The sequence below is a fragment of the Primulina huaijiensis genome, chromosome 5 (genome assembly GCF_012295235.1).
Source record: "Primulina huaijiensis isolate GDHJ02 chromosome 5, ASM1229523v2, whole genome shotgun sequence".
Taxonomy (NCBI): Eukaryota; Viridiplantae; Streptophyta; class Magnoliopsida; order Lamiales; family Gesneriaceae; genus Primulina; species Primulina huaijiensis.
This window is the reverse complement of record NC_133310.1, coordinates 19,835,227-19,852,177: the sequence shown is the minus strand read 5'-3', so window position 1 is coordinate 19,852,177 and position 16,951 is coordinate 19,835,227. Positions and strand designations below refer to the sequence as shown.

The 16,951-nt window shown below is 34.1% G+C and overlaps 3 protein-coding genes across 5 annotated transcripts; 1 reads left to right on the top strand and 2 right to left on the bottom strand.

Annotated features, from left to right (window-relative positions):
- The first annotated feature begins 3,640 nt into the window (after nt 1–3,640).
- On the top strand, nt 3,641–4,605 carry LOC140976898 (chlorophyll a-b binding protein 3C, chloroplastic-like). Its single transcript, XM_073441306.1, has one exon. The coding sequence runs from the start codon at nt 3,702–3,704 to the stop codon at nt 4,494–4,496; it is 795 nt and encodes a 264-aa protein (XP_073297407.1). The 5' UTR covers nt 3,641–3,701; the 3' UTR covers nt 4,497–4,605.
- A 1,573-nt stretch (nt 4,606–6,178) lies between these two features.
- Nucleotides 6,179–11,857, bottom strand: LOC140976897 (protein REDUCED WALL ACETYLATION 3-like). 2 transcript variants are annotated; one of them, XM_073441304.1, is made up of 16 exons: nt 11,521–11,857; nt 10,962–11,053; nt 10,639–10,779; nt 10,494–10,550; nt 10,345–10,417; nt 9,842–10,000; nt 9,204–9,353; nt 8,820–9,075; nt 8,532–8,647; nt 8,369–8,455; nt 8,195–8,283; nt 7,958–8,020; nt 7,757–7,813; nt 7,357–7,453; nt 6,954–7,117; nt 6,179–6,498 (listed from the first exon to the last, which is right to left on the bottom strand). In XM_073441304.1, exons 1-15 carry the CDS (start codon nt 11,554–11,556, stop codon nt 6,962–6,964), a joined length of 1,629 nt encoding a protein of 542 aa, XP_073297405.1. In that variant the 5' UTR covers nt 11,557–11,857; the 3' UTR covers nt 6,179–6,498; nt 6,954–6,961. The 2 variants fall into 2 exon arrangements, with proteins under 2 accessions (XP_073297405.1, XP_073297406.1); XM_073441305.1 differs by having other exon boundaries at nt 10,639–10,776.
- A 1,287-nt stretch (nt 11,858–13,144) lies between these two features.
- LOC140976896 (uncharacterized) lies at nt 13,145–16,673 on the bottom strand. 2 transcript variants are annotated; one of them, XM_073441302.1, is made up of 7 exons: nt 16,479–16,673; nt 14,387–14,458; nt 14,264–14,313; nt 14,099–14,163; nt 13,751–13,842; nt 13,591–13,662; nt 13,145–13,495 (listed from the first exon to the last, which is right to left on the bottom strand). In XM_073441302.1, exons 1-7 carry the CDS (start codon nt 16,479–16,481, stop codon nt 13,460–13,462), a joined length of 390 nt encoding a protein of 129 aa, XP_073297403.1. In that variant the 5' UTR covers nt 16,482–16,673; the 3' UTR covers nt 13,145–13,459. The 2 variants fall into 2 exon arrangements, with proteins under 2 accessions (XP_073297403.1, XP_073297404.1); XM_073441303.1 differs by lacking the exon at nt 16,479–16,673 and adding an exon at nt 14,597–14,681.
- Nucleotides 16,674–16,951: the final 278 nt, after the last annotated feature.

Genomic DNA, 16,951 nt, shown 5'->3' with positions numbered 1-16,951 from the left:
TTTTATTAGTAATCATGACTTAGTTAATGTGGTGTGGTACATCAATAATATTTAAACAATGAGGTTAAAAGTTCTTAATATAATAAAACTAAAATAAATATAGATTAATATATCATTCGGAAGAGGAGAACTTAAAATAATTATCAAAATAAATCTCTGGAAACTAATATAATCTCATAATTTGTGAAAAATGATAAATATATTATATAGATTAACTGAACTGTAAAAAAGATGAAGGAAAATAAACGATAACAAAACACGAACCAACGATAAATTAAACTAATTAAATCAAAGAAACTAACGTAACATCAAAAAATTAAATAAAAAAACTCATAGAAAGGGGAAAATAGATAATCACTAAATTAAAATGAAACACTAAAAGATCCAATGGATTAAACAAATTAATGTAATAAAAGTAAAATAAATATAGACTATATAGTTTGGATTGGGGAGTTCAAAATAACCATCAAAATAAATTCTTAGGGACCAAGATAAAATCATCAAATTTTGTGAAAAGTGACAAGAATTATTAAATCAAAGAAACTAACGTAACATCAAATAATTAAGTAAAAAAACTCATAGAAAGGGGAAAATAGATAATCACTAAAATAAAATGAAACACTAAAAATATCCAATGCATTAAACAAATCAATGTAATAAAAGTAAAATAAATATAGACTATATAGTTTGGATAGAGGATCTCAAAATAATCATCAAAATAAATCCTTAGAGACCAAGATATAATCTTCAAATCTCGTGAAAAATGACAAGAATTAACCTAACTCTGAAAAAAAAAACAAGAATAAGCCATGTAGAACCGCAAGGTTATTAAAAGTAAAATAAATATAGACTATATAGTTTGGATAGAGGGATTCAAAATAACCATCAAAATAAATCCTTAGAGACCAAGATATAATTTTCAAATTTTGTGAAAAGTGATCAGAATTAACCGAACTTTGAAAAAAAACAAGAAGTCATGTAAAACAGCAAGGCGGAAAAAGTATAAATGAATTCAATGTTTTCAATGAATATTAATGTTCTTATGTTAAAAATAAGTAATTAGTTATAGTTATTTAAGATAAGCAATTAAATTACAAGTTAACCCATATAAGAATACAACTTGTTAAGCTAGATAAAGGACATAAAGAGAAATTCACAATTGGAAGTGGTATATTTATATGTAAGTAGATTATATATACTTATTATGTATATAAATTTCATTTAATTATCCATATATACTCTATTAATCAATTATTAAACACATATATATCTATTTCTCAATAGTTAGATCAAATATGACACGATATAACGACTCAATAACACCTATGGAAAGTGGAATTTTCATGTTTTGATACGTAGTTTTAATTGCATAAAACTTTATATCATATATCCAAGTTGATTGATGATGTTCTTCTTATACATTTATGCGAATGCGTTCAGAGAACGAAAGAGAAAGATAACTAATTACAGATAATACTCACGTCAAAATATTTTGAATTATAATTCATTTTATTTAGTGTTAGTTTTGTGCCAAACATAACTTTTATCTTTAACTCATTTATTTCAAATCTTACACAAAAAAAATATTCTCGAAATTTTTTTATTTTACATACATTACTTTTATCATGTATTTAATTTATATTTATAAATTTAATGATTAACATTAATATGATATAAAAATATTATATTATTAATAAATGTAATTATTTTAATATTTAAATTGTTGATTTAATTGTTTTATAATAATTAATTATATATAATACAAATTATAATAACTTGAATACATAAGTTTCAATTAAATAACATTATGTATTTTATATTTGTACATTTTACTTTGCATTATTATCTATTAAATTAAATTATTTATCAATTATTTATAAATAAAAAAATGAACTTTTTGCACCACTACATCAAACATGATGTATTTTATATTGTTTAGTTTATGGGGATTTTTTCAAGATGTTTTTATTTCTCTAATTTTGATTTTCGTCAATTCTCAAAATACTCTATTTTATTTTTTATTTTAACCAAAATAAAATATAATGTAAATTATGATTTATATCGAATAAATTCTACGGTAAATTGGGAAAAATACCCATAGTTAAATTTTTTTAAAGTTCACTCCTTCGTAATTATATTTTAACTTTTCACTCTCTAGTAAGATAATATCGTACTTTCACATCCCTAAGTTAATACTTTTTTTATTTTAGAAAGAAAAAAAAATCTAAGATCTAGTACCATCGAAGATCTAGTACCACCGAAGATCTAGTACCACAAATTCATGCAAACTATATACCAAATTAGATTTTATTAATATAACTATTCCATCAAATAACAGTAACTATATCATGTATTATATGCAAATTTAATGCAATGGAATGAAATAAAATATAAAACTAAGTTTTAGTTTCACCAGTTATGGTAAATTACTGAGTAATTCGTAACTATTTTATCACCTTGTGATGTCTTGTTGCCACAATTCAAATATATTTTTTCAACAAATTTTTTCCCGAGGAGAATAATAGAAGTTGTGTACAAATTAGCTTTATGAACCTTTTTTAATATAAGTGTTACGAAATCGTACATTTGTGACAAATGATATACATGAGATGATATTGTCGTTGATATGTTAAGGTGTACCACATGTTCGTGTTCATTATACCACAATCTAGCTTATAAAGTACCTCGTTTTTGTGTAAAAGTATACCACATTATCGAAGATCTAGTACAACAAATTCATGCAAACTATATACCAACTTAGAATTAATTAGTACCATTATTCTATCAAATAACAGTAACTATATCATGTATTATATGCAAATTTAATACAATGGCATGGTTCTCGAAGAAGGAAGAGGTGGAAATCGATGGAAAGAAATTGGGGGAGAAGAGGAGATGAAAATCGATGGAGATGAACTAGGGGTTTACCTAATAAATTATTGAAAAAGAGAAGAAAAGTGATGTAACAGCGGAAATAAATTTGAATTAAAGGAGAAAATGAGATAAAATATGAAATGGGGACTAGGGAGTGAATTAAAAAAAATTTGTGCATCAGAAAGTGAAAAATACAATTTTATAACATAGAGACTGAATGTAAAGTTTAGTTTATGATTAGATATTTATCTCTACTTTCCCTAAATTCTTTAAATTCCATTTTATAGAAAAATCATCAAAGAAATGTATAATTTTATTTGCAAATCAAAACGATATATCTATGCTCCGATTGGCTTTCAAGATTTCACAGAGACACAGATCTCAGGATTTTAATGATGGCTAGCGAATCCTTTCCGAGGTCTAGAATTTTCCACATTGCTATCATCAAAATGGGACTGATATTGGTGGACTCGTCATTTTCTCTTTAATCAATCGAAGCCTCTTGCGTCTTGGTTTGCATGTGGATGTTAATTCTCCACCTATCCCTCCTCGCACATGTTTTCTTGTATCCAATTGCACACTTGGCAAACTCCCATTGGTCTGCAAGAACAAAGGGACCGATCTTGAGATTTTCATCCTCAAAAAAAACTACTTTCCAAATGGACATTCAATAATCAAACTCCAACCAATCACAATACAGCATTTGATCTCCAAAGATAAACAATACGATAGAAACCGCTTGTATAAGTACCTATGACATCCCACAAGCAAATCAACCACTAATTCCTTAGATACCCTCAGCAGCAACCAGCCTTCGACAGCTACCAATGGCTTCATCGACGATGGCTCTCTCTTCCCATGCCTTGGCCGGAAAGGCTGTCAAATCACCATCTGCTTCCGAGATCACGGGCACTGGGAGGATTTCCATGAGGAAGACTGTTTCAAAGCCTGCTTCATCAGGCAGCCCATGGTATGGCCCCGATCGCGTCAAGTACTTGGGACCGTTCTCTGGTGAGGCCCCCAGCTACCTTAAGGGTGAATTCCCCGGTGACTACGGTTGGGATACCGCCGGACTCTCTGCCGACCCTGAAACCTTCGCCAAGAACCGGGAGCTGGAGGTGATCCACAGCAGATGGGCCATGCTTGGAGCCCTTGGTTGCGTCTTCCCAGAGCTCTTGTCCCGCAATGGTGTTAAATTCGGTGAGGCCGTGTGGTTCAAGGCTGGATCTCAGATCTTCAAGGAAGGTGGACTTGACTACTTGGGCAACCCAAGCTTGGTCCATGCACAGAGCATCTTGGCCATCTGGGCCTCACAGGTTATTCTCATGGGAGCTGTTGAGGGCTACCGTATTGCCGGCGGGCCACTAGGCGAGATCACCGACCCAATATACCCAGGTGGCAGCTTCGACCCATTGGGTCTCGCTGACGACCCCGAGGCATTCGCTGAGTTGAAGGTTAAGGAACTCAAGAATGGAAGACTTGCCATGTTTTCCATGTTCGGATTCTTCGTGCAGGCCATCGTGACCGGGAAGGGTCCGTTGGAGAACCTCGCCGACCACCTTGCAGACCCGGTTAACAACAATGCCTGGGCATATGCTACAAACTTCACCCCTGGAAAATGAATTTGACTGTTGAAACCGCACTCAATTGAGGTCGTTCATTTGTAACTAAACTTGTGAATTATTGGAATACAATGCTATCTTTGAGTTGAATAGAAATGAATTTTTTCAAGCTTGCTAAATTTCAGTTTTATCCTTTAACTTCAACAATCAACTTTAGTAGGCATTAACCTCAATTTGACACGGATTGAAATCTTATAAAATCGTTCAAGTGAAACATTAGTGTAAATATACATTTTTAATTACAGTCGGGATGGTAGGTAAATCTCGAACTACATGACTCTTGACTGATGAGGCAAAGGCTAGTTCATTTTATGTCGACAAGAATTTTCCTCGAACGCGTTTAAATTTTTTAACCAATATGAATGTGCACACTGGATAAAGAAATATAACTTGTGAGACAGGGATACGAATCAGACGGAGCTATTCTTGAAATTTCAGTTAATATAGTACAACAGCAATCTTTGAATGAAATGAGGTTGAAGTTTAATGCCCCAAATGCATCAATCTTCGAATTTGAACCGATTAAGGGCTTTAAAAAACTAGTTTTTTTGCCTATGTTAGAAAATGTAATTGATATTTAATACTGGTTATAACAAAATTTTATCTTGGGTTCGGTCTGGTGAGCGGATCTTCAGATCTTTCAAGCTTTTAAGGTATTGATGGGTCTGCACGGACAAAAATAGGGTTAGGGGTGTCGGAGAGTTTTCTGGTGTGACCCATCTGATACTTGAGTCAGTGCTATTATTATGAATTTAAAGAGCAAACTGCAACATATTAGTGCTGAGTGAGCAAGAGAGAGTGAATGTTGTAAAATCGTGACCAATACTTGATTTTATTGAAGTAGGAGAGATTAGTTACCTTGTTAAAGTATGATTCTTTTTAGTGTAGATCCTACATTCGTTCTTACCTTACGAAGGAAGGCGACCAATGAGATAGGCAACATCATATAGTAGGACTCTCTAATCATGATGGCTAGGACCCTCGCCTTATCTCGATGAGATTCGATTAGATCCCATATTTATCAGGGTTTTTATCTACTGACAAAGATGTCTTCATATTCCATATTTGCCCTTGAGTTCGGATTTCTCAGCCACGCTAATGGGTTTGGACCCAGAGGGAATGGTATTTGGACTCGGCCTTGTCAGAATTTTCATGGGCTCGACCTCTTTGATATGATCTTGAGCTCGACCTTTTTTGGAAGAGACCATGAGCTCGGACTTTTCCGAACTTTGGTTAATAATGAGGTCTGGCCCTTAACGGACTAGGACAATTTCAAATATGATCTTGTGTCCGTCCAGATGTAACAATTTTAGGGAACATCAAATACTTGTCATTTACTTTTAACTTAATAATTCAACCAGGAAGCATAAAATATAAAGTTGACTCGTAATGTAGCCCGCCTTTGAAATGATCGAATTTTCGTGAACACCGTATCCAAACAATTTTTTGTGACAAATTTGAATGTAAATCATGTTACACTATTTGATATTACAATTATAATTTTACTAACACAGATTTACGTAATAAATTTGGCCGTTCGTAAACTCTTGTCCATCCTTCACACTGATTTTTCGGGAACACAACAATCTCACCCACAAATGTTGCTTGGTTTTTCAAACCATAATCAATTACCAACAATCCATCCACGAGTATCAAGAAACGCTTTGATAAATGAAACTATGTTTACCGAAATCGATTGATCATACATGAATGTGTAACAGAACTAAATGAGCAAAAACGTGGAAATAAACGTTCCCGGACATGCTTTCCTATGATCAGTTTTTCGTGCTAACTTTCGAGCTAGTAACTTGATTTACTATCGGTAACTAAAATCGAGCATGTGACGATGTTTAACAAAACTGGTAGCAAGCTCTGGCCTCATCATGTAGTTCCACGGTAAGGCCTTATAACTATAATGTCAACGTATTTTTTCCAACTTCTATATAGTCACCAATCTCTCCTTCAAACAGCTCCACTTTCACATTTTTGATTGAGAAAATGCCTACAAAAATAATGATTATATATAAACTGAAGAGTGGAATAAAGGGAGAAAATCACAAAACATGGAACTAGCGTATGGAGATTCCGTTTAAAAACTGAACCATTCGAGTTCAGATGCTTGACAAGCCACATCCAATGACAAAGCCAAAAATAGTATTTTTCTTGCACATATGCGTCGTCTCAACACATCTTAATGCCATGTTTAAACCTTTTAACGGCTTCATGAATCATGTCTAATGGTTCAATCATTTCGTCGAACAAAATAATCACAAGGTCAAAATTCTAATGGTTCCAGCAGATGAAATTTTGACTGCATAAAGAACTTTTCTGGTTGAACTTCAGAAATGAATCCTGGGTTAGAAGCATCAGCAAGCATGTTTAAGCACCCTGTCGGGTAAACTTTTTTCATCACTAACTATACAGTATACACTGATCATCCAGGGATAAAGAACTAACCCGTCATGTTAGTGAGTGATTTGAAGAAGGGCTAATGCAATGCAATATAAACCGACACAGATGCATGTTCCAGCAACAAAATTGTAAAATAGCTTCTTATCGTCTCTTGTGGGTATGAAAGCTCCCTTGAATGTGTTGGTCAGTTCAAAAAGCCGGTAAGACACCTGTGGTGGTGAACATATTGAAAACAGAGATTCCATTAGGCAAGGAACATTTAATCAGTCATTAACTTGAAGAATTGGAACAAAACAGCCACCACCCGTGTGGTGAAGTGGGTACAATCCTATCCCCATTGGGGGAGAGGTCAGGGTTCAAACCCCGTGGGAACAAAACTTACTCTCCCTCAAGTTGCAATTGAAAAGAGAAAAAGAAAAGAATTGGGACAAAGCAGAAATTTACTTACCAAGATGTAAATGGAGGTGGTGAGCATGAAGTTAAGTAATGGATAATCTGGAATGAAACAGAGCAACCATTTAGGCTGTCCATTTGGCATATTTGATCTGCATATTGTAGGAAAATTGTTAGCCATGTAATTTAGATTGTGTTAGCTACGTGGAAAATTTCACAATTCCCCGGTTCCTCAGACGAACAAGAAGAAAACATCTTGGAATAAGCACTGAAAACATTTTATAGATAAATTTTAGATGCCTTCTACTGGGGAAAAAGTACTTCTCGTTTATAATATTAATAGAAGCAAACAAGTGAATACATTATTGTGATAGACAATGTATAAGCAATGGAAATTGTATCAAATAATCATTCCAATAATATCGACAAACAAGCAAGAGAATAAACTCACACACCTCAGCCAGATATGAAACTGGGAAATGTAGGTTTCCAGAGTAATTTTTCCAAGCCACCTGGTACCCAAAAACAGTGGCACAACAAGAAAAAAATGGAAAAACAACCCCAGGGTTTAGCTTTAGCCCAAAAGGATGACAATTTTTTTCACTGAAAAGAGCTAGATAGTTAAAATAAAAATATAACCAAAAAACAAAACTTACGCTAAAAGGGTCAAAGAGAAATTTCGAATATGCTGACTGAAATTCCTCAAACATAGGTAGACGCTGAAAGATAATAACACAGATGATTTCCACATATCAGCAAACTAAATTAATGGTTTTGGACATTGCAATAAAGCCTCTTTCTTGCCAACTATAGAAATAATTTCAACACTCAAATAGAATTAAAAGAAAATTTAGGAATAAGTAGATAAACTAAGAAAAAATATTGATTCGCACGCTATTGGCATCCATGATGTGTAAGGATGAAGCTTGTTGTAAGCAATCTTATCCAGCTTGTAAATGCATTCATACCAGAAATAGCCCACCTTAAGACAGGAAATTAGCAGGAAATTAGATTTCAAAGTAAATATGAATCATCCAAAATCCTGTTTCGTGAATGAAATGATTTACAATTAAGGCGACCGTAACGACGGACATCTTAATTGTCCGTCTTCGCTTGGTCTCACATTCCTCCAGTTTCTCCATCCACTTTTCAACCTACAAGGATAAAATTGATTAAAGAGATCATAAAAGAAGGTACAATCAGCAATTTAATCTCTCTCTTTGGCAGTACGTTTGGGTGATAATGGGCATAAATCATTCCAATGATCCATATATAGCGATCAAGCCCAGATCTAAAATGCCATTCATGCATTAATGGAAGATCTGGTTTGGAAGGATCCCTGTACCCTGTCATTAAGATAAAACAACAATCAGGCAGCCGAGGCTGAATTCAGACTAGAAATTAAAATAATAAATTTAAATTTATCTCATTTTGGCCAGTTATGATTAAATGCTCATCACATTAAAAAAATTGCCATGGGAAACCCAAAAAAGTACAAGGTCACTGATGGTTACGTACCGAACAGAAAAGTCAGAGGACTCCAGATTATGTCAAAAACTCCAGGTATTTCCCACACCAAAATCACCACAATGAAGCACATAAAAAATTTCAAAACAATCACCGATCTTATCTCATTATAGTGGTGGCCAATCCCAAGGGCCCCATATACCATAAGAGTGAATAGAGTATGCATTGGGCAGATATAGTAAAGCATATAGTCGTTGTTGAGAGCAATACAACAAAATGCCACGAAAAAATTTAGCCTCCACATCATCTGCACAGACAACAAATCATATTTGTCTTAGGAAAATTGTTTTGATAAACCAAATCCAACGTAAAAAGAAAACAAAATATGAGAAAATCAAGTTCAATGAAAAAATATAAAGCAGATTACAATGTCACCTGTGCAAATCGAGCAATACTAAAATCTTTTCTGACATAGTAATAGGAGAAGTTCCCAAACCCAGTCATCCACACATATGCAGCAATCAAAACACGAACCGCGTTGTAAATTTCCGATGCCGCAAAGTAATGGTACATCAAAAACAGAACCTATAAAACATGGCAAAAGGCATACAACTGTCAAAGGCTTGTGCACAAGGCGTGTTACTGTTAGTGCGCAGCAGCAGCAGCCGCCACACAGACTTATCGAAATGATCTACAGGTATCCGATATCTGCTGAGCAGAAGACAAATAATAGAAAAGGAAAAACTTAAACTTTGCACACAAAGTGTGAATGCACAGAAATAACAAACACACAGGCAGTATCAAAATGATATGAAAGTATCAGATTTCTGGTGAACAGAAGATAATTGTGGACATGTGTGAAGTAAAAAAATCCCAACTTCCATCTGGCAGAAAGAACATAGTGAGAGCTTAAACATTTCTGTGCAACTTATGAAAGAGAACTTGAATGCAGTAGTTTTTATTCTATTTTTTCTCCTTTCTTGGTATACAACCAGAATCCAGATAAATGCTTCACACACAACTCTTTCAAGATTCTAAACCATATTTATGAACGGTTTGCCACAAATACTTGCCTGCATCCATCCTTTCCACTCTTCAGTCTGATGGCGATTAAGATAAAGTATGGATTTTCCAGAAAATGCTGATTTGTCATTATGTTTCTTGATAGATGTCATGGCTGAAGCTATGATGAGAAGAATGTACAAAAAAAGGAATACATCTCGACTGTAACTCTGTCCAACAAGGAAAAACAAATAATAAGCTTACACCGACTGAGGAAGCGTATAATTTACGTATAACATGCATTGCAAGTTAAAAGATGAGAAATAGGAGCAATTTGGCTTTAGTTGATAGGCCTATTATGATCATTTACATGGTTAGTCAAAAGGTTGAAAAAAATTACATTAAATATAGTTGATAATAAGAATAACAATGTATCTCTCTGTATGCTACTTGATTAACAATAGAAGTCAATGAAATGCTAATAAATAATATCAGAATCATGTTACTGCACACATTACTTAAACAAATGAATGAAAAGTTCCAGCATTAAAGGGTGGATAAAGATGAAGGGCACCTTTTTGGAATCCGCAAAAAAAGTTGTGCGGTCACACAAATAGAAATAAAATATAATTCCCACAAATTCAGCCCTGCAAAAGATCTTAACATCATTCACAATACGAAAAGAACCTTATACGATGAAATCAAAATAATAAAAAAACTCACATTGCTCTCAAAAGTAGTCGATTTTCAAGCAAAAATGAGTCCTCCATTGTGAGAAACCTAAAATGTGAAATCCACAAAAAGGTTGAAGGGCTTCAAAATGTGGTAAAACCCCTCCAAATTTACCATTCAAAATCATCACACTCACCTGATTAAGTTTGTTTTAATCGACGGGGTGGACAACTTCTGCAGAGTTGAGTTAGCAAGACCACCTTCCAGCAGCACAGCCCGATCATCTTCCTTATCAATTTTATTTTCCAATTTGAGAAGATTTATATCCGAATGACTGCTGTCATAAAAGCAACTCAGTACCAAAAGATGAGCGAGAAAGCAACATAATTAATTTTTACCCTTCCACTTCTTGAAAAAGCCACACATTTCACATTTCAATTGCCAGGTATAATGCTTCAAGATATGATAAATCTGTATACTGTAGATAAGAAGAGGACAAAAGAAACAATATACGCTTACACTTTTGAAGGGGATGATGATTTCTGATATTCCAACCACTCAGAATATATCCATGCAATACAAATTGGGATAACACCAAGCAAAAATGACACCTGAAACATCATAAGTCATGATTTCACGGTATATCTAGTGATTCATAGTTCGAGGGAATATAAAACTTAACAAGCAGAACAGATAAGCAAGAAGCAAAACAAAATAAATTCAAGAAGAATAACCTAACAAAGCAACGGATGTCACTACATAATAGTTATCAAAATATCGTCAACCAATCACACGTGAATAACCCAATACAATCGATCAACCGAACATCACTTCCTAGTGCTTGATAATAAAATAAGAGAGAGAACAAAAACAAACTATAATCACGCCACAAAAAGGAAAACAAAACGAAAAAAGAACTACAAGTGAAAATTCAAAACAGAAACACTACAAACTTCCCAAAACTGCACGCCAACATAAAAAAAATGACACGTAAACTAACTAAAATGCACCGCCAATGCAAGAAGAGAAGCTGAAATAACCATCACCAGCCCAGAATTTCTAAAAATCAACACTATACCTGCCCAGGCGTCACAGGTCCAGAACCCACAGCCATTCCCTCGTAAAATCTCAACGAACAAACGATCCAAGACGCAAGTGTGGAGAATTCTAGTTGATCAAGCGAATGCAACACGAAAATACGTATACAGACTCCAAACTCCAGACAGTTTAACTGCCGATGGAGAAGATAAAGAGATTGCAGGAATATATATACAAATATACACACAAGAGATTAAAGAATGAAAGCAAAAATAGAATAGAATTGCAGAGATCTGAAGCATTAAGTGAGGACGAATGACGGTGTGGGGTTTGTTAGAGACGTCGTCGTTTTCAAGAACTCGGTCCAGATGTCTCCCTCTCCCTCTCCCCTCTCCCTCTCCCTCAAATCCTCATTATATTGATTATTTTAATTATATAGTAATAATTAAAAAAATACTTACATTTTTCATATTTGGCATATGGGTATTTCAGTTTCATATTTAGAGTCAAAAATAATATTTTGCTACAAAAACTAAAAAATTTGAAATCTGATACTAAATGTCCTGTCCAAGCCAAGGAACTTACGCCGAAGAGTCCAAAAAATAATTTGGATTTCTGAACCAATTAATCCAAAATTCCTTGTATTTATTATCCGTTTCCTTGTTTTTTTCTATAACTTATCTGTCTCACATCCAAAATTGATACGTGAGATGGTCCTATAAAAATTTCGGTGAAACATTAATTAATATATCAGATAGATTAAAGACTAGATATTATATGATATTCTATTTAAATAATATAAATTTAGACATTCCATGAATTAAATAGGTACTTAAACATGAATATAATGCCAATTTGCATCGAAATAAACATGATTAGTGTGACATAAATAAACATTTGCAAAGTAATAGCCGTTTGGAGTAATTAATTTGTTCCTGATTTTGGCTTAATGGCTGATTCATTGAAAATAATAATATTCTATATATTGATGTTTTCTTCTATTTTATGTATATCTGAAATATTGATCATTAATGGCAGCTCAACAAATATCTCTATTGAAGGTTCTAATTTTCATTTTTACCCATTCTTAATATTGACATGAAATAAATAATTACAATTTATTGATCGGACGAAATTGATAATTTTGGGAAAGGTTTTTGAAAGAAATAATTTCTTGAAACATAAAACGTAAATTTAGAATTAAATTTTTAGAGAACGGGTATTCAAGTAGACGCGTTGTAAAAAGTTATTTTGTAATAATGTCATTGTTTCGACTTTTTCTATAGATTATTAGGACAAAAACTTGTGTGAGACGGTCTCACGGGCCGTATTTTATGAGACAGATCTCTTATTTGAGTTATCCATAAAAAGTAATAGTATTACTTTTTATGCTAAGAGTATTACTTTTTATTGTGAATATCGATAGGATCGACCCGTCTCACATATAAAGATTCGTGAGACCGTATTTTGTGAAACGGATCTCTCGAACATGAAACATTCTCTTTAAGAATGCCAAGATGCCATTTATCTAATAGAATCTTTGGCCCTAACGAGACTAATTAGCTATGCAACATTAAAAATTATGGGATTTCACCAGATTATCCCATTAATTTTAGTACTCTAAGCCACCGTTTGATTAGAAGGATGGCACCGTGAAGAGTGTATGATAAATCCCTATCCATGGAGAAAACACACTAAACAAGTCAATAGCATAGTTCTCAAATTCTACATCGCATAGTTTTATCCTTTTTCATTTCTTGTTCCTCTTTCTGGAAATACAGCAGAAATAGAAAAACTCGAACTCACAGCTGCCACAGTCTATCCAGGTATGATATCTCACGCATGATATGAAAGGAGAATCTAGATAAGACATCGATAAATACATAAGAAAGATGTTTTTCCCCTCATGATCTTCATCTCGTATGAATCGTACAAGCAATCCATATAAACAAGAGGTCGATCACCGAACTACATCTGGTCTAGTCATCGTCAAGAATACTTTGGCGCCTCTTAATCTGGGATATTTCAGAATAAGATGATTAGTGAATGAATCACATGATTGCAGTGAATGAGAGAAGAGTGCCATAAAATTAGAGACAATTTGACTTACTGTTACTTTGGTTTCTTTATTAGTTTGTGTGTTGATTTGTTTAAGCAATGATATGAGTCTCTCCTCAGATACCTACATCAAAGTCAGAGTTCGTTGGGTTGCAGGCAAACACCGAGAGAAATGCATATACCATATTACCATGTAGCAAAGAGGTAGGTACCTTCTCAGTAATCTGACCCATTTGAGCAGCTCTTATGATAACATCCTCAACTCCTCTGGCCTTCTCAGGTTTTACTAGTGCAATCCGAGCTACTGCAAACACAAATATATTTAAAAAAAACATATATCGAATTTGAATAGAGCGTGAAGCACATGATTGCCAAGACATTGAAATTAATAAATTAAGACAAACATCTGGTGACAGAGACTTGTCTCGTGTAATGGACCCATTTGACTAGCAAGTGAAACGTCAAATTGTTGGCAAAACAAAGAAACTAATTCCCCCTGAAGGATCTTTAGATTATGAAATAACACAATGTAATGAAGCCCGATTCATTATCCACCGTACGTCTCCCTCGTGCTTCTGATGTCAACAGCTGAGTAAGCATCATTTGCCTTTGTTCCTCTGCCTCCCTAGCTCAATCAAATTTCTCCGTTCAGATATTCCAACACATACATAAACATCAGTAATTGCATAACAACCTAAACAGTAAAAGAAGCCGGGAGAGTTCACCTTTTAGCATCCTCCTGGACTTTCTGCTGTTCAGGGTTCTGATGATTACCCTACAAATTAACAAGTCCATCAGCATATATAAACTAAAAAATGGACACAAAGCAAGGACATATTAAGTCATACTGTGCCGCCACCACGCTGAGCCATTAGCTCCTGCATTCTTCTTTGCCTGATGGCCTCTAATTCTGGGTCAGCCTGGAAATACAAAAAATTGGGATCACAAAGATTTTTATAGCAAATCAATAAGATGTTCTGCTGCATAGTAAGGAGTAACATTCTCTTGCTCCCAACTCGTCATTGACAAATTATGGCACAAAACCAATTGAAGGTTACCTAGACAATATCACCTCACCCGATTTCTTTTCCATTCTCCCATTTCATGTGATTCACTTTCTTCCACAGCACCTTCTTTGACTTTCTTGAGGGGAAGAAGGGGTCATTTCAGGATGTGGATCCTCTGTTGTGGCTGAAAACACAGCACCTGGTGCTGTGCACTTTTACACGAGATGATCAGTTGATCATCTCGTTTCCTCCGACAATTTTTCAATTTTATCTGACACTGTGTCAGGTCCATCAGATGATCAACTAATCATCTTGTATAAAAATGCACATCACCAGGTGCTGTGTTTTCAACCATAGTAGAGGATCCAAATCTGTCATTTCATGCAGAGGAGCTATTTAAATTACAACATAGAAACTAGGATTCTTGACTTATTTCCATCCACAGTTTTTCTGCATTTTCTCGACAGTACCATATAATTATTGAAGGGGACCATCCAATTCCAATTTCCAATAATTTGGAGATCAACCATTTGGAAAGCTCATGACTGTCATTATTCAAAACTGTGGCATACTGGACCAAATTCAAGAAGTTAAGAAGCCTAACTGAGATCCAATAATGGGATAATTAATTTAAGAGTTAGGGGTCCTAATGGGATGATTTAAGAGTTGGTGGACCAAGTTAGCAACTTAAGCCAATTTAATGAGGAAGAGCCGAAGTGGATCCACTTAGCTCAAATACAAGAGTAGAAATCTTAATTTCGGGCTTGATTTCGCATTATCTTCAATTAATACCAATTTAACCTTATTTTTTTTTTTTTTTTATCTATAAGTCATGGATTATTTATTTGGTAACATTGATGGGCTAGTTAGGTATTATTCTAGGTCCATGTAGTTTGATTTAAGTTAACCCATGAATGTATACATAATGTACAAGTTTTTGACAGAATTATTGAATATATTTTGAGTTTTTATACGCATTATTGTAAGCAAATTATTGAGAATTTGCAACCGAAACAAACTTGTCAAAATCTAGATCCTTTTGGCATTCAATTGGAAGCCCTGATAAATTACCTAGCGTAACTTCCTGAGAAACAGGGCTAACCAAATGAATCATACTGTACCAGGCCAGTGCTATAACGAAGGCATTCTATCCGAGGCTCTAAGAATGTATTCGGATTAAAAGATTTTATTTAAAAGAAGGATACGGAGAAGTGATCTCAAATCATTTTGAAAAATAGTAGCTTGAAACCATATTCATGACAATAACAACAAATACCAGTTATAGGATTCGAAAAGCATTCATAAAAGTCGAGTGGATTTCCTCGAATTATTTGAACACAAAATTTGTCCGCCTGTCTAATTTTTCTTCCACATATTTATTGCCCCTGATTTCAAAACAACTAACTAGCTGGAACCAAAAGACTGAGCTACAGCCACCCCCCCCAGTGGTGCAATGGCATTAACCTCTCCCAACAGGACAGAGACCTAGGTTCGAACTAGCTTAAAACAAAAAGCACCCCAACCCCCAATATACTAATAATAAAAAAAGACTAAGCTACAGGTCTTTTAAGTCCACAGTCCACACCATATAAGTCCATTTATAGTTTAATCATCAATTTTTTCCGAAACAGGAAATTCAGAAGGAAAAAAAAAACTTTAAATTCAGCAAACAATATGAGCAAGACACACATGATCAGCAAAATGCCCAATATTCCCAAATTACGAACTGAAAATTTCCGTTCGTGCACAGAAAATCTTCGAGAACAGAAAGCACGAGGTATCAAAGAGGAGGACAAAGCAAAGCGCCATCGTGATTCAAAAAAAATAACAAATGAGACAAAGCTGTGGCAAGAAACCCTAACAAAAAATTTCATAACCAATTGGAGAAATATATTACAAGAAATTTCCATCATAGAGAAAGAGAAATTGTTACCATTAGTTTCTGCAGATTAGAAAGCCACTGCTTGTGAGGAAAATAATCATCAAAAAGATGAAAATTAAGAAATATTTATAAGTGGGAAGAACACGGGCCCGCGCTAGCGTCCGAATAACGCTGTGATTCGGATCCGGGTTCTCTCTCTTGCTTTTCATACAATTCCCTCCAATTGCTCTCGCTTCTTAAAAACTCGTGCTACAAGAATTTCTTAACAGTTTGCCATCTTTCTATATTCAAGATAAATCAATATATATGATTCTAATTATGGATATTTTTGGAAAATCTAAGAATTTTTTCGAAATTTAATTTTTAAAAAATATACTTAGTTGATATTTATATCTCAATTTTTTTTATTTATATTTTATTTGTGAATAAATTTGATGTATATTTTATATATAAAATGAAGTTCATAGAATACAAAACAAAACCTAAATATCGACTATCCTAATTGTATGGGGTTCACAATGGAT

Excerpts from the sequence above, each read along its gene's own strand:
- LOC140976897 (XM_073441304.1), bottom strand. The coding sequence starts at position 11,556 with ATGGCTGTGGGTTCTGGACCTGTGACGCCTGGGCAG. Across the intron at positions 8,456-8,531 it reads ATGCCCATTATCACCCAAAC|GTTGAAAAGTGGATGGAGAA; the intron begins GTACTGCCAAAG and ends TTATCCTTGTAG. Across the intron at positions 8,284-8,368 it reads TCGTTACGGTCGCCTTAATT|GTGGGCTATTTCTGGTATGA; the intron begins GTAAATCATTTC and ends TCCTGTCTTAAG.
- LOC140976898 (XM_073441306.1), top strand. The coding sequence starts at position 3,702 with ATGGCTTCATCGACGATGGCTCTCTCTTCCCATGCCTTGGCCGGAAAG.
- LOC140976896 (XM_073441302.1), bottom strand. Across the intron at positions 14,314-14,386 it reads CTCAGCGTGGTGGCGGCACA|GGTAATCATCAGAACCCTGA; the intron begins GTATGACTTAAT and ends GTTAATTTGTAG. Across the intron at positions 13,843-14,098 it reads ATCAGAAGCACGAGGGAGAC|TAGCTCGGATTGCACTAGTA; the intron begins GTACGGTGGATA and ends TTGTGTTTGCAG.